This window comes from Drosophila kikkawai, chromosome 2R, assembly GCF_030179895.1.
Source record: "Drosophila kikkawai strain 14028-0561.14 chromosome 2R, DkikHiC1v2, whole genome shotgun sequence".
Taxonomy (NCBI): Eukaryota; Metazoa; Arthropoda; class Insecta; order Diptera; family Drosophilidae; genus Drosophila; species Drosophila kikkawai.
The window spans coordinates 12,293,239-12,304,751 of NC_091729.1; the positions used below are offsets into that span (position 1 = coordinate 12,293,239).

Genomic DNA, 11,513 nt, shown 5'->3' on the forward strand with positions numbered 1-11,513 from the left:
AAAACTATCGCCTATATGTCCCCGATCCGATATTCGTTTTTTATTTTATAATTTTAATTTTTAAATAAACTTATAAATATGAACCAAAAATTAATTTGGGAAATAAATTTAAAAAAATACATTTCACAAATCTTCGATTTATCGATACTATCGCCTAGCTCAAATGTAAACAAATAAAAATGTGGGAAATTGCAGGTAAACAAAAATTAGCCGAATTAAAGAAGGGATTATATGAATTTGTCTATTTACAGCGCAACTCTTAGCCGTCGGCCTACTTTGGGGCGTCACCAATCCATTTATTCGCCTCGGCAGCCAGGGCATCGAGTCGGTCAAAGATACGGGCTCCAAGTGGAGAAACTTCCTTCAAGAAGCCCGCACCATTGGCTCTCGGTGGCGCTACTGGATACCGTTCGGCCTGAATCAGTGCGGGAGTGCCCTGTACGTATGGACGCTGCAGAGTGCCAGCATCACAGTGGCCGTGCCAGTGGCCAATTCCCTTAGTTTCGCCTTCACTGCGATAACCGGATATGCGCTGGGCGAGAAGCTGCCCGGAAAGAGTAAGCAAACAAAGCAAACCACAATTTAATGATCCTCAAAAACCTCTCAACCTTGTAGAAGTCATCCTGGGCACCTTGCTCATCTGCTGCGGCAGCATTCTCATGATCTATGACAAGGTGCTGCAGGAAGAGGATAACCAGCCACAAAATATAACATTCCAATGAACTTACCCTAAACCAAAAAGGCCAAATTGTCTTTATTGCATTCGATAAAAGCATCATTAAATGAGTGAATGAATGAATGGGAGAGCTGCCGTCGCTGCGCCGCCTATAACGCCTTGTGAACCGCCTCCACCAGTACCTCCATGCTGGTAATCGGGGTCTGCGGCGTGATTCCGTGACCCAGATTGGCGATGTAGCGCGACTTTCCGAACTTGTGCACCATCTCGGTGGTTAGGTCGCGCAGCTCGTCGGCCCCACGATACATGTCCTGGGGATCCAGGTTGCCCTGCAGCGTGATGTTGGGTCCCACCAAATTGCGTGCCTCGATGGGATCCACGGTCCAATCCAGTCCGATGACATCGTAACCTAGTTCGCTCTGCTCCTTTAGCGAGTGTCCGGCACCTTTGGCGAACAGAGTCTGCAGCGAGAAAAATAAACGTAGTTTCAACTTTGCATCATCCAGGTCATACTTACCATGGGCACAACCGGGATCGCTTTCTTGGTCAGGCGGTCCACCAGCTCATCACGTATCCTCTTCAAGTAGGGCACTCCCCACTGCAAGAAATCCTCCTTGGAGAGGTGCTCTGCGGAGGACTCGAAGACCTGGAGCATTTGTGCGCCGGCCTTCACCTGCATCTCCAGATAGTCGACAATGGAATCGGTCAGCAGGCTGAGGAACAGCTTGGAGTCCTCGGGATACTCCGTGAGCCAAGCCTTGGCCTTGGACATGGTCTTGCTGCCGCCGCCCTCAATCATGTAGCCCATGAGCGTCCAGGGCGCCCCGGTAAAACCGATAAGCGGAACTCGGCCCTCCAGCTTATGCCGCATCATTGTGATGGCATCGCCCACGTAACTGAGGCGGGACAAGGCTCCGTCCGGAGTAAGGCGCTTCAGGTCCTCGGGCACTTTGATGGGCTGCGGCAGGACGGGACCCACACCCGCGTGCATCTCCACTGTAATACCAAGGGCCTGTGGGATGACCAGGATGTCCGAGAAGATAATGGAGGCATCAAGATCAAAGCGGCGCAGCGGCTGCATGGTCACCTCGCAGGCCAGCTCCGGTGTGCGGCAGACGGTGAAGAAGTCATGCTGCTTGCGCAGCTCCTGGAACTCTGGAAGATAGCGACCGGCCTGGCGCATAACCCAGACGGGGACGCGATCCACCACTTCGCCGCGTGCGGCTCGCAGCAGGTTGTCATTCTTAAGCACGGGAAAGGGCTGAAAGGGGGTGAACGGAGGGTCGGTGTAATCAGTCTGCACAAGTACCGCCTGCAGCAGCACCCACATCCACATTAACATCAGTCGAAGTCCAACCGAATGGGACATGATGTAACTGTTGAAAGGCCACTTTAAATAACGAGAAAACTTACCTTGGCGTCTTTCATTCTGACAATTAAGTGCCGTACTTGTTAGTGGAAACTGCCGAGGTGCTTTCCGCTGACGATTCCTATCTAATTTGATGAAATATATAACCGAATTCTGCAATCCTGCATGAGTGTGCGTTCTGCCGAACTTTGTTTACGTTTTCAGCTGGCATGGAAGTCAGGCGATAGTTTCACCTATCGATTGGTATCGATTGGTAGACAATGAATTAGTGCAAATATCGGCAAAGTATTGCGTAGTTAGCCGATATTTTCAGCATATTGTATGGAAGCAGTTGTTTCAGTTGCAAATTTTAGAAAACTATCGCCGATATTCTTGGTAATTAGTCAGAAAAATTAACTGAATTCATTGATGTTAACTTCAAATAATATGTATAGGCTAGATAAAATAAAATAAGAACAAACCGATTTTTCTTTACCAGCACAACTATCGTCCCATCGCTAAGTTCTTGCTCATCTCTAACGACTCTGTATAAGCCGCAATTTCTCGGCGCTTCTTAAATATTTTTGCTTTGTTGGATTTGTATTTAATGGTTTGTAATGTCGCCGCCGCCCAAGAAGCCGAAAATGGAAGATAATCGGTGAGTAGAGCAAGTTCGCAGAGCGTTGCAAAAGACTTGATCAAGGTCTTCCTTCCAGGTGCTCACAAAAACCGGTGTCATTTGAGCAATTCAAGAAGATAATAGAAAACCTGCCCGATATATGCTTCAATGTGCAACGCGACGGTGTCGCTGGTAAGGGCGGTAAAACTTTGGATGAGTGCGCCCTTTGGTACTATGAATCCTTCTATAAAGATCCCGAAGTACGCAAGAAATATCCGTACAAACTGAGAGCCTGCCCCATGAACATTAGGACCAAGTTACTCTCAATGCCGGAGCCGGGGCCAGTAGGTGAGCCTCATCAAGCCGCCGAAGGTGTATTGGTCAAAGTGGCAAGGTATGTTTATATATATATATTCCAAAACGTTTCCTTTGCTAATAGCTACACTTATCCCCAGGATGGGTACGTTCACCTTTCCCGTCACATTTTTTGCCTTCAGGAGCTCTGTCAACACAGAGGAGGTGCTCCGTTTAACAGGCATTGCAAAGGAGGAACGGAAGACAATGCTGGGCAATGAAAAGCAATGTGAAGTCGTTTTAAAAAAATTCTACCACTCGTTCTACATGTTCCCCGATCGGCAGTCTACCGCCTTTTTTAAGGACGACATATCCTTGCCGTTTAAACAGCAGCTCCTCAAGCATGGCGAGCCCTATGATGAATTGGCCAAGAATTCTGTTGAGAAACATGCCACAGGGAATAAGAGGTAAGCAAACAAAATGTTCGATTTCCCTCGAATGCATCTTAAAAATGTTTCTTCTCAGAAAATCCGTCGTCAGCTATAAGGTGTTTGCGAAATACTTGGAGAATATGCACGACATAGTGTGGCAGCTTAAGATGCACGAAAAGCGGTACATACCCTTGGACTTTGATAAATGCACCTATGCCTTGTATCTTGAATTCTATCTCAAGCCGGAGATCCGCGAAAGTTACACGTTCAAGTGGCGACCGTGTAACCTGACCACGCATAAGCACCTGCTAAGCATCCCCAATAAGGAGTATGCCCAGGAGCTGAGGAGAACTTTACCTGTGCAAATGCCTGACTTTCCGAAAGAGGAAGAATCTACCGACGTAGCAGACGCCGATACACCTGTGCAGGCGAGAGATGAGTCAATATCTGCAGTAGATGTTCTAAGAAAGTCGCTCAAAAAGCCAAGTAGGATGCCTGAGCCTGAATTGAAGGTCAAAGACGAGGTGATAGAGTTAAGTGACGACTCAGAAGCAGCAACACCACCCGTTCTACAACAGATGAAGACCTTAGACCAAGCTGTGAAGGAGGTTTCATCACCAAAAAAAGGGTAATTTATTTTTGAATCATTTTAAGTATAAAAAAGTTAGTTAACAATGACCTGTAAACTTTAAGCCAACCATCAGCAGCAGATGTTCTGAGGAAGTTAACCGAAAAAAATAATAATAGCTTAGAAACACCAACAAGGATAAACCAGTCAGAATTGGAGGTCGAAGATGAGGTCGTAGATATTGATGTCCATTCACAAGCAGCATATACTATGGAAAAAACACCCGTTCTACAAGGTGTGAAGAACGTTTCCCCACCAAAAAAAGGGTAATTTATTTTTGAATCATTTTAAGTATAAAAAAGTTTGTTAACAATGACCTGTAAACTTTAAGCCAACCATCAGCAGCAGATGTTCTGAGGAAGTTAACCGAAAAAAATAATAATAGCTTAGAAACACCAACAAGGATAAACCAGTCAGAATTGGAGGTCGAAGATGAGGTCGTAGATATTGATGTCCATTCACAAGCAGCATATACTATGGAAAAAACACCCGTTCTACGAGGTGTGAAGAACGTTTCCCCACCAAAAAAAGGGTAATTTATTTTTGAATCATTTTAAGTATAAAAAAGTTTGTTAACAATGACCTGTAAACTTTAAGCCAACCATCAGCAGCAGATGTTCTGAGAAAGTTAACCGAAGAAAATAATAATAGCTTAGAAACACCAACAAGGATGCACCAGGCAGAATTGGAGGTCGAAGATGAGGTCGTAGATATTGATGTCCACTCACAAGCAGCATATACTATGGAAAAAACACCCGTTCTACGAGGTGTGAAGAACGTTTCCCCACCAAAAAAAGGGTAATTTACTTTTGAATAATTTTAAGTATAAAAAAGTTTGTTAACAATGACCTGTAAACTTTAAGCCAACCATCAGCAACAGATGTTCTGAGGAAGTTAACCGAAAAAAATAATAATAGCTTAGAAACACCAACAAGGATGCACCAGGCAGAATTGGAGGTCGAAGACGAGATTATAGTTGATGATATGCAAAACACACCCATCCTTCACACAGATGTGGAAGTTAATATTGGAAGGTAAGATCCAAAGTGCCCAGAAAGTCTAAATTAACTTTAACTAATCCTTGTGTCTTTCAGCCACGGTCGGTTCATGTTTCCCGTGTCCTTTGAAACCTTCCGAGGGTGCATCAACTATGATGAGATTATTCGACCAATACTCAAGCTGAAAATTAAGGATAAATCCCAGCTAGCGAACTTAATTCTTCATCCCCGGAATCCAATCTGCGAAAAGATCTTCCGTCGCTATTATCGTTCCTTTTATATTTTCCCCGATTATCGGCTGAAGTTTGAATATCGATTTTCCTGCCCAGATAAGCGGGTCTTGAAAAAACTCACTGAATATGCCAAACCGCTCAATGAGAGTGCCCAAAAGACCATGAACCAGGACAAAACTATGGATCAAGAGGTGACAAATGTGGCTCCTGCTGAACAAAGAAAGCACAACCCAGCCGAAGAGCCCGAGACTGCCACAGTTTCAGCTCAGAAAGACAATCGGGAAGTTGAAAGCATTAAGGACAAAGAAATAAGCGAAAAAGCTAAAAAATTGTCCAAGCTCCCTGTGCCCTTTAGCGTTTTCAAGCGCTATCTAAGAAACATTGACGAAATTACTCAGCAAATGAAGCTGTGCGACGAGTACAAGGAGAAATCTGATACGGAGTGCGCCGAAGAATACTACAAGGAATTTTATACGTCGCCAGAAATGCGTAACAAGTTTGAATATAAACTAAGGCCATGTCCCGCCAAGATGCGTGATACGCTCCTTGCTTATGCACAGCAACCAAAGCCGGAACATTCTTCTTCGCAGGGGTCAGATTGCGTTTGCTTGGATGATGTTCCGCAAACATCAACTAAAGAAGATACTCCCTCGGAGGAATTAAAAAATGATCCGGTAAAGAAGAGCAAGGCAAAGGAATCCCACGAAAATCATGTCTCATTTACACTTTTTAAACGTTATTTGAGCAATCTCCCAGAAATAGTCCAGCAAATGCTCCTTTGCGATGACCAAAGAGGGAAATCAGAGAAAGAATGTGCCCGGGATTACTATAACGCATTTTATACTTCGCAAGAAATGCGGGATAGGTATCCATACAAACTAAAGCCATGTCCTGGCCAAATGAAAAACAAGTTGCTCAGTTTTCCGAAAAAAGCCCATCAAATAGAGGAGGTTTCACCCGAAAAACAATCTGAACCATGTGCTTCCATTTGTAGTAGTTCCGACAAATTCGCAGATAACATTATTGTAACTGAAACGAATGAAGTGGAAGTGGATTCAGGGGAAATTCCAGTTGAAACACCCAATAATTTCCAACAAACAGAAGCGATCCTCAAACAGAAATCCAGGTATAATTATTATATTTGTATTATTAATTAAAAAACTAATAAATCCTGTTTCATTTTTAGAAAAACATCGTCAAATGCTCGCAGACAAAAGACCTTCCCAAAGTGAGTGCAGAAATTTCTTTATTTTTAATGAAAAAACTAACATTTAACATTGCAGTGGCGCTTCCTTTGAATTCCCCGTGTCCATTGATACCTTCAAGCGGCACATCAACTGCGATGAGATTATCAAATCGTTGCGAGTGGCGTATGGCCAAAATGAGACTGACCAGAGAGACCGAGACAAAGAGTTATTTCATCAATTCTATTGCTCTTTTTACGTTCAAAAGGAGGTTCGCCAACGCCATTCGTATAAATTTCAAAATACAGATGAAGAGCTACTTGAGAAATTGGAAGAATATGCTGTGCCTCTGAACGATATGGCGAGGCAAACAATCTCGTCCGTTGAAGCGCAGGGCAAAGAAAACGAGAAGTCAGGAATGGCGCCACCTGCTCCGAAGGATGAAACTCTGATTACCATCTCGGGCATCGCGTACCGTTTTCCAGTGTCCTTTAAAACATTTCAGAAGTACATTAACTATGAAGATCTCAAGGTTGGTCTAGCCAATGGTCTAGCTAAGAAGAAAAAGAGCCCAGAGCAAGTGGCGGAGATTCTGGGGGACGAAGGCAGTTGCCTGCGCCTATTACGGCGCTATTATCTCTCATTTTACACCTTAGCGAATATTAGGAATAAGCTGGAATATAACTTCAATGCTGCGCCACTGGAACTTTCCGATAAATTACTCGAGTGGGCAAAGCCCATTAACGAGACCACTGTGCCAACAGGGTCTGTGCCTCAGACCAAACAAGGAGTTCCTAGTGCTCATTCTACTCCGAATCTAGATGCCATCAGGGAAGCGGAACTAGTAAAGTAAGTAAAATATTTTTTTTTATTGGATTAGAGGATCTGAGAACTAAAATCGTTTTCTTTTTTTTTTTGTTATGTATAGCAAGATAAAAAACAATATTGTCACTTACAGGCCTCACGATTTACGCAAATATATATCTTCCCGTGTCGCGTCACCAACGAAACAAGCTGCTCTGGAACGAGATATTGTTGGTTCTATCCAAATGGAAATACCAGAATTAGTTGAACAACAACCAACTAGCGACAAGAATATAGAAGCCAAGACAACTAGCGAGAAGAATATTGGAGGCAAGACAACCAGCGGGAAGAATATAGAAGCTAAGACAACTAGCGAGAAGAATATTGGAGCCAAGACAACCAGCGGGAAGAATATAGAAGGCAAAACAACTAGCGAGAAAGAAAAAGCAACTAGCGAGAAGAATATGGAAGCGAAGAAATCTAGCGAGAAGAATATAGAAGGCAAGAAAACTAGCGAGAAGAATATTGGAGTCAAGGCAACTAGCGAGAAGAATATTGGAGTCAAGACAACTAGCGAGAAGAATATTGGAGCCAAGACTGCTAGCGAGAAGAACATAAAAGAAAAGACAATTAGCGAGAAAAATATAGAAGCCAAGACTACTAGCGAGAAGAATATCGAAGCCAAAACAACCAGCGGAAAGAATATAGAAGGCAAAACAACAAGCGAGAAGACCATAAAAGAAAAAGCAACTACCGAGAAGAATATAGAAGCGAAGACAACTAGCGAGAAGAATATTGGAGCCAAGACTGCTAGCGAGAAGACCATAATAGAAAAAGCAATTAGCGAGAAGAATATAGAAGCCAATTCTACAAAGAAATCAGAGAGTTCATCAGAGATTACGAGACCCGTCAGCAGCAACAACAAAAAAGTGACAAAGCAACCCGAAGAAAACCAGAATAAAGAAAATGCAAAAAGCCAGGATGGAACAGGAACCAGCGATTCTACAGCAGCAAAAACCCAAAGTATGTTGGAGGAAGCAAAGAAACAATTTTTTGCCGAAAGCAGTAAGGTAAGAAACACACCATTGAGAAAATAATAAAAACCTCTTAACCACTATCTAACCCCAAATAGGATCACAAAATGGCTTACTTGATCTGCACGAGCCAAGGTCTGAAGAGGTCGATTTGGCGGATATTGTACCAACTAACCTTGGAGGAATTCAAGACCTACACAAGCATTCACAACGGCGAGGACTTTTACAGGAAAGATGAGGACCTACATCCATACTACGAGCATGTGGTAGACAAGGGAAACTGGCCCTTAAATCTGTACGTTAGGCTGCCCCTTCTGAGGCAGCTACTCCACAGCAAGGGCGTGCATCTAGGCAGGCTGGACCTTGGCCAGCTGTCGCCAAAGATGATCCACTGGGTAGAGGCTGAGCACACCGATTTCGATAAGATCGTTGAAATGCAGTTCAAAGAACGAACGGGCGAGGAAATCGATAGTGTCGAGCAGTGGTTTCAGGAGCGTGAAGATTTCTATGAAGCCTGCTGGCTCCGCGATCACTGGATTTACAAAGTGCCTCAAATAACGAACGATGATCTGCAGGACGAGAGTTATGTTAGGGACCTTCCCTTGCCCGATTTCAATGGAATTGTAATAAGTGAGTGTATATACCATTGCAGGGATATTATAATTTTAGGTTTGCAACGCAGTGAAGTGAATTCTTGATCGGCATTAACAGCCGAGTCGATCTATTCATGTCCGTCTGTCCGTTTCTACGCAAACTAGTCCCCCAGATTTGAAGCTATCTGAATAATATGCAAAGTCTTGTGACTACTCTCACTGCTATATTTATATTCTGTTCTCTGTTTTTCAACATATTTTCATCTTTGACCAGAATGGATAGATTCTTAATGATCCAATTGCAAACTGCAAGGTTTTACAAACTTCGGCGTGCCAAAGTTAGCTTTCTTTCTTGTTAGTGTTACATTATAAGACTTTCAGCTTGTAATTAATCATATTCTCTTGACAGAATCCCTCGCTACTGCAAAAAGCGGAGATGAAAGTAGCCAGACTGAGATTTTATCCATATCCTCAAGCCCTGACATGGTGCCAGGTGAGCCTTTTACTTGGAATTATGTTATTCCCAAGACCAACCATAGCTCTGTTTACCTTCACAGATAGTCAGAGCTGTCCTCCTACTCAGCTCAGCAACAGCTCGAACCTTGTGGACATTTCCAGCATTGACATACAGTCTCAAGTGTCGCAAACTTCACCCGCCTTAAGTGAGTTTTTGTGTTAAATTTTAAAATCTTTATCTTCTAAATATTGTATTCTCTTGACAGAATCACTCGCTACTGCAAAAAGCGGAGATGGAAGTAGCCAAGCTGAGATTTTATCCATGTCCTCAAGCACAGACATGGTGCCAGGTGAGTCTTTTACTTGGAATTACGTTATTCCCAAGACCAACCATAGCTTTTCTTACCTTCACAGATAGTCAGAGCTGTCCTTCTACTCAGCTCAGCAACACCTCGAACTTTGTGGACATTGGCAGCGTGGATATGCAATCCCAAGTGCCCGACACTCCACTCGATCCGTTGGCTTCGCAAACTGAGACGTTGGCTTCGCAAACTGAGACGTTGGCTTCGCAAACTGAGACGTTGGCTTCGCAAACTGAGACGTTGGCTTCGCAAACTGAGACGTTGGCTTCGCAAACTGAGACATTGGCTTCTGTTAAGCAGGAACCTATAAATTTCCTCAACAACATGCGTGGCATCTGCGACACGAATGGCTGCGAATGGGAGAACATTGGGTTGGAGGAGCAAATCATAAACCTAGATTCCAGTCAAGAGGAAGGTTCTAGCTTGTCCTGTTTTGCCATTCCAAAGCCTTCAGAAACGATATCGTCATTCCAGTCGTTGGACTCTCTACTCACGGCCACGATGTTTGAGGACGAAAACTCTATTGAGGAAGAGGAATCTCAGCCAAAGACAAGCAATAACATTCAGAACTTGCCAGAGCAGCCTGTAGAGCCAGCTGTAAAGCCTGAACCTAGTTCAACAGTCGCTGAGACCAATGTGATTCAGCCGCAGGTGCAACCCGCAGATAACCGCAAAAAGAAGCTGCCGGCCAGCAATGAGGTGCCCAGTAAGCGAGTCCGCTTGATGAACGACAAGGTGCCGCAGCTGAGACACGAGTTTCGGCCGTTGCCCCTGAATGCCTGCGTTCGTATTGAGACCGAAATCGTGGGGACAAATGAAACAACTCCTACGGAACAACCTCATATTAACCCAACCCCGCAGCCAGAGGTAGTACCCAACACGATTACTCCATCGCAGGAATTTGCCCAGGACAACACACTATTGGCGTCTTCACAGCTGGCGCCCCTCCTAGATACGGTACCGCCTGGCGTTACCGTTCGAAAGGTAAACCAAAAAGACCAAGTTGGTAAGAATTTAAGCAAGGTTCAGAAGCCTACACTCCGGCAGACAGCTATATTCCGTAAGCTGGAGCGTTTTTATTTTTTCGCCTCCTTGACGGTCCAACAAATAATCCAGTACAGAATCGAGGGGCACCTTCAAGGGGCGACTTATCAGAGTGCCATGCTCAAGATCGACGGGAAGTGCTCCCTAGTGCGGGGTCCCCTTCTAAAAATACTCTTTCCCCACCTTTCACCCCAGCTGCGTTCCGATTTGCAGCAAGTGCTGGCCGACATGCCGGAGTTCGTCTACAGCTGTCGCTGGCGCCGGGTGCAGAAGGATCCCACCGAAGATCTCCGAAAAAGGGTCCTATTCACGTTCATGGACATGGCTCCAGAGTTTGGGCAATTTCGCTTACTGTTTGATACGGATTCGAGAGAGTGGGCAACCTGCAGCGAAATCGGCAGGTGGCATGCCGCGGAGAGGGCTGAGACGCGTCCAACTGACTTTGAGAAGGTCATCAGCCCAGGCATCCTAGAGAAAATGAGGGAATATAAAGCTCTAATGTCTTAAACTTATTTAGAAATGGAAAAAAAAATAAATATATATAATTAGCTAAAAGTTTCCATGTATTTTTCTATCTTTTCAGAAACCCAATTATAGAAGTTAAGCAAGCTTATGGTATAAGGAGCCAAAAGGATATATGTTATATATGTACATATAGAAGTACAAAAAGTTCTGTTTTGTTCTCTTTTAAATTGGAAATGGAAATGATATCTATTTTATTATCAGTTAATAAATGTTTTATGCGATACATCGACTTGAGTTTTTAGAATTGATTTAATCGAAAAAGTTAAGGACAAAGTTCAAAATTT

General features: G+C 43.9%; 3 protein-coding genes across 10 annotated transcripts; 2 read left to right on the top strand and 1 right to left on the bottom strand.

Annotated features, from left to right (window-relative positions):
* Positions 1–24: 24 nt before the first annotated feature.
* LOC108078096 (transmembrane protein 234 homolog) lies at positions 25–1,172 on the top strand. Its single transcript, XM_017171690.2, has 3 exons — positions 25–195; positions 252–557; positions 616–1,172. Exons 1-3 carry the CDS (start codon positions 180–182, stop codon positions 720–722), a joined length of 429 nt encoding a protein of 142 aa, XP_017027179.1. The 5' UTR covers positions 25–179; the 3' UTR covers positions 723–1,172.
* Urod (uroporphyrinogen decarboxylase) lies at positions 725–2,322 on the bottom strand. The gene is made up of 3 exons (XM_017171683.3): positions 2,090–2,322; positions 1,194–1,937; positions 725–1,137 (listed from the first exon to the last, which is right to left on the bottom strand). Exons 1-3 carry the CDS (start codon positions 2,102–2,104, stop codon positions 826–828), a joined length of 1,071 nt encoding a protein of 356 aa, XP_017027172.1. The 5' UTR covers positions 2,105–2,322; the 3' UTR covers positions 725–825.
* Positions 2,323–2,481: 159 nt separating this feature from the next.
* On the top strand, positions 2,482–11,422 carry tea (telomere ends associated). 8 transcript variants are annotated; one of them, XM_070284792.1, is made up of 18 exons: positions 2,482–2,682; positions 2,741–3,037; positions 3,099–3,404; positions 3,463–3,996; positions 4,062–4,262; positions 4,328–4,528; positions 4,594–4,794; positions 4,860–5,030; positions 5,091–6,353; positions 6,414–6,455; positions 6,511–7,260; positions 7,340–8,285; positions 8,348–8,879; positions 9,252–9,335; positions 9,400–9,504; positions 9,565–9,648; positions 9,713–10,644; positions 10,900–11,231. In XM_070284792.1, exons 1-18 carry the CDS (start codon positions 2,642–2,644, stop codon positions 11,209–11,211), a joined length of 7,002 nt encoding a protein of 2,333 aa, XP_070140893.1. In that variant the 5' UTR covers positions 2,482–2,641; the 3' UTR covers positions 11,212–11,231. The 8 variants fall into 8 exon arrangements, with proteins under 8 accessions (XP_070140893.1, XP_070140890.1, XP_070140892.1 ...); XM_070284789.1 differs by having other exon boundaries at positions 9,713–9,879; positions 9,943–11,231; XM_070284795.1 differs by lacking the exon at positions 10,900–11,231 and adding an exon at positions 11,288–11,422 and having other exon boundaries at positions 2,483–2,682.
* Positions 11,423–11,513: the final 91 nt, after the last annotated feature.